Genomic DNA, 4,602 nt, shown 5'->3' with positions numbered 1-4,602 from the left:
TAATTTAATTTAAATAAAATTTAATAATAAAGTGTTTGATTTGGCGAAAGAGTTTCGATAAATATAAAAAATTGAAGTAGGATTTAAAATTCGCTAAAAATTAAAAACAAAAAATGATGAAATATAATGTGCATAAAATATAATTTAATATCTAAAGTGATTTATAACTATAAATAATTTAAATGTGTATATATCTATAAAGGAAGATCAAGTTTTCCTAATATTAATACACTAAATTCATATTTTTAACTCTTTTTTTATTAAGTTCATACAACCTACAAAAGTTAAAATGAAATAAATGTATGAAATAGTGAAAATTTAATCAAGAGTATTTAAGAAAAGAATAAAATATATGTAGTATATTGCAAATGTTAAACACGTGGTATTAAATAAATAAATGACTAATATACTTAACCTCATTTATCATACAAATTCAATATAACCTCAAAAAATGTATATGTGCGAAAACCATGCGGTCGGAATATTAAATACAGTAAAACCTCTCAAAAGTAGACTTCCACGGTCACCTCATATGAACAGTTAATTTTAATGTGATAACAAATTAAACATCTTACGAAATGTTTTTTAAGAGTTGGCATCTAGTTTCACCTGATATTAAAAATATAAATTTAAATTTTATACTCTTAGAGCCTTTTAGGCATCATTCGCAAATCAATATTACAGGTAAGCAATATGAGCTTATTTGTTTTAATTTATTAACAGTTAATAGTATTTAATGTGAAAGTAAGATAACACTTTTACTATCGATTCCGAGTTAAGAGAAGCTGCAAGACGAACCTATCATACGTTTGATTATATTTCATTAATTTCTCTTTAAAATTGAGGCAATTATGCTATTCATATTGGACATATTCGTATATAAATTGTTATATTTGACCATTATCTGTTGTGTTTCCGTGTAGTGGTTCTATTATGTCCAAATCAGGAACCAATTGATCATTTAACTGACTTCCGTTACAAAACCCGAAACCGAGTAATTTAAAAATTGACATTTTCGGCAAAACCCGGTTTCGAACTTCGTGTAACCGGTTCCCAGCATCATATGTTTCCACTGGTAATCGAACTTTATCAACAGATGTACGAAGAAATGAAACAGCTGACTCTTTACAATACGTTTCCACTAATTAGTACAAAAATAATTTTTTTATTTCACTACTCTTTACACGATGTTTTTCCATTGACGATATAACTGAAAAGAAGAACATAAATTACGTTTTTTTTATAAAAGGTACCTTCACTAACCGAGCACATTCAGCGTATTTTTATAAAAGGTAAACAAAACCTTGCGTATACGTAATATATATAAACAATACGTTACGGTGGCCAATTGTTCCCAAGTGTGATTACAAAACCACTAATATTTAAAAAAGTTTTCTATTTTAGTAGCTACACTATACACATTTTACGCTGTTAAAACAAAAATTTTATAAACCATACGTCAGTAATTATAGTATACAATATGTTGTACACGCAAAGAAACAAATTTCCGAAGTTAAACTTACTCTAAATAAAAAAAAATATTTGCTAGTAGTTAAATTTTATTAATCCTATCGAAATTTTCCACAGCTTAATGAAATCTTACTTTTTTAAGTATGCTTCAAAAATTTTATAAACTAAACGTGGATATAAAGTTTAATGATCGTACACATAAGTTCAATATGAACTTAAGCAAAGGAAAATTTTCGTACGATTCACAAAAAATACTAAGAATGATTTCTTCCTTACTTTTCGTTAATTTTTTTCTCTATGAGAGGATGTAATTTCGTGAACTGCAGTTAAAAAGTACAACAGGGCATTGATTTTAACAACGCTTTTCGGACATCTCAAAATGTGGACCAAAATTTCGTTCAATTTCCTTGCGAGTTAGTTCATTCTTCCTATAAAATAGCTCACTTTTTTTCGTTGCGAGATTTATTTTGTTTAATATTCCGAAGCGCATTTTATTCACATAGTAATTATTATTTTTCTTTGTTGAAAGCTTGATCTTCTTATAACTATCACAACTATTAGATTTTTCTTTTATTTGATTGAAGAACTGTGAATAAGCCGAAAACATGAGCAGAAGCAACTTAAAAAGGCTTATTAAATTGGAAAAAGAAAAAATTAAAAAAGAAATAACTTTTCGTGCTACTGAAGATCGAAATGAACCCAAATGCCGGGAGAGTAGGTGTGAAGATGGGAAATACGTTGTACGGGAATGTATTAAAAATGATATAACATTGACTGAAAAACAAGTGGACGTATCAGAAATAGGAGACGCAAATGTTGAAGTGGAAGAATGTACTGAATCTTCTAATGATGTGACGATAGCTCAGAAGTTATTGATCTGGTACGAAGAGCACCACCCCACAAGAAAGTGTGTGGAGGGTTTGATGAAAATTCTTGTAGATGAAAAACTGAATGTACCAAAAAGTTTGAGCGGTCTCTTAAAACGGCAACCTGAAAGAACGTATTTTCGTACTGTGAGCCCTGGAAAATATTACCACTTGGGCCTTCAAAAACAAATAGAAAAAATACCAGTTTGCCTCATAGAAACTATTAATAAAATAGAAATCGATATTGGAATCGACGGTTTACCACTTTTTAAGAGTTCTCAAATGAACGCTTGGCCTATACTAGGCAAAATTGTGAATTTGAATCAAACAGGAGTGTTTTTAATTGGTTGCTATATAGGAAATAAAAAGCCGCATAACGTAGACTGTTTCCTGCACGATTTTATATATGAAGCAAAGCATTTAAAGGAAAATGGGATTTTTATGAATGGTCGTTTAATTTATGTAGAGATAAGAGCATTTATATGTGACTCACCTGCCCGTGCTTTCATATGTGATATCGTAGGACATAATTCATTAAATGGTTGCATCAAATGCTATCAAAAAGGCATTAGAATTGAACATGTTACAGTATATTCGTCGTATATATCTCAACTGCGGACTGATGATGATTTTAAACAACGTACTCAGAAAGGGTTTCATAAACAAAATAGTATGAATGGCCCAACAGGATTGGAAGAGCTTGGAATCGGAATGATTTCTCAATTTCCTCTTGAGCCAATGCACCTGATTGATCTAGGCGTTACAAAGAAGATGGTTAGTTATCTCCTTGACAACCAATCGATGGCAAAACTCACAACTGAACAAGCAAACACCATATCACGAAGGCTCGTAGAATTAGCGCCCTATATTCCTAAAGAATTCCAAAGAAAGCCCCGAGGATTGGAAGAGTTTTCGAGATGGAAAGCGACAGAATTTCGCCAATTCATCCTATACTATGGAATTTTAGTGTTGAAAGATGTCGCAAACGACGATTTTTACTACGAGTTTTTAATTCTTCATATCGCATATCGTCTCCTCTCTACTCCAAAACATTATGGGTCCAATATTGCTACAGCAGAAGAATTATTAAATTTATTTGTCAACAATTTCAGCAGTATTTTTGGAAAAACAAGTACTGTATTTAATGTTCACAGTCTGTTGCACTTGCCCCAATGCGCTAGAACCTTCGGAGTAATGCCGAATTTTTCAGCGTATTGCTTTGAAAATTTTTTGCAAGAATTAAAGAAAAGAGTTCGAAATGGAAGCAAAATCCTAGAACAAATAAGAAACTCTTACAGCAATAGAAAAATAACAATAAATAGCCAACGAAAGAAGTTCATAAAATCTCGAAATAGCGATATACTAGCCATTGAAACAGAAAATTTTTACCTCAGCAAAAACCGGCCGAATAATTTTTGCTGTATTCATCCGTATATACCTATAAAAATCACAGGATTTTCAGAAGGAAGTATCAGAGGAGTTAGAGTTCAAAACTTAAAACAATTCTACGAAAGTCCTGTTGACTCATCAAGTATTGGAATTCATATTGGCAGTATAGTCGACGAAACGGAAGAAACTTTCAGTATAGAGCAAGTATACTGCAAGTTAGTGGCGTTCCCGTACGGCGATCTCTCCTTATTAGTACCCATTCTTCACACTTGCTTATAAAACATACGCTTCCAAAAACAAATCAAAAATTGAGATATTAAATTATACGTTAACACACATATTCATACAAATATAGGTAATATTTCAACAAGTTTACGAAGCGCAAAATGGAGAAAACCAATAAACACTTCCCAAGTGAAATTAAAGGTACTTATATGTGTTTTTATATTTTATTGTCGAACTGTATATAAAAATGTAGTCTCTCCACACAAAGTTACAGAAAAAATTTTGAAATTAATTTAAATGTTTAAAAATTCATATTTTACTATAAATTAGTTGGATATGGATCAGTAAAAATATTTAGTAAATTCATCCATTGTACTTAGGTGACAAATTATATTTCAAACACCGAAAAATTTGAAGCTAACTTTATTGGAAAGACTCATAAATAGTGTGTCTCTTCCTTTGTAATCTGAATATTTTTTTGTTTATTTTATATTAGAATTGAAAACTGAAGTAAAACAACTAACGAAAGAAATTAGGATGCAAATTGATAAGTCTAATGATATTATTAATACTTACAAGGCCCAACAGGAAGTTCTCACAACGGAATTGGCCCATATAAAAATATTTATGCAACAATTGATAAAGGAAAAAC

The 4,602-nt window shown here is 30.5% G+C and overlaps 1 protein-coding gene across 1 annotated transcript; it reads left to right on the top strand.

Moving 5' to 3' along the window:
- The first annotated feature begins 2,075 nt into the window (after positions 1-2,075).
- LOC142240153 (uncharacterized) lies at positions 2,076-4,004 on the top strand. Its single transcript, XM_075311859.1, has one exon. The coding sequence runs from the start codon at positions 2,076-2,078 to the stop codon at positions 4,002-4,004; it is 1,929 nt and encodes a 642-aa protein (XP_075167974.1).
- Positions 4,005-4,602: the final 598 nt, after the last annotated feature.

Source organism: Haematobia irritans, chromosome 5 (genome assembly GCF_050003625.1).
Source record: "Haematobia irritans isolate KBUSLIRL chromosome 5, ASM5000362v1, whole genome shotgun sequence".
Classification (NCBI taxonomy): domain Eukaryota; kingdom Metazoa; phylum Arthropoda; class Insecta; order Diptera; family Muscidae; genus Haematobia; species Haematobia irritans.
Note: the sequence above shows the minus strand (reverse complement) of the source record. Positions and strands in the feature narration are given on the sequence as shown.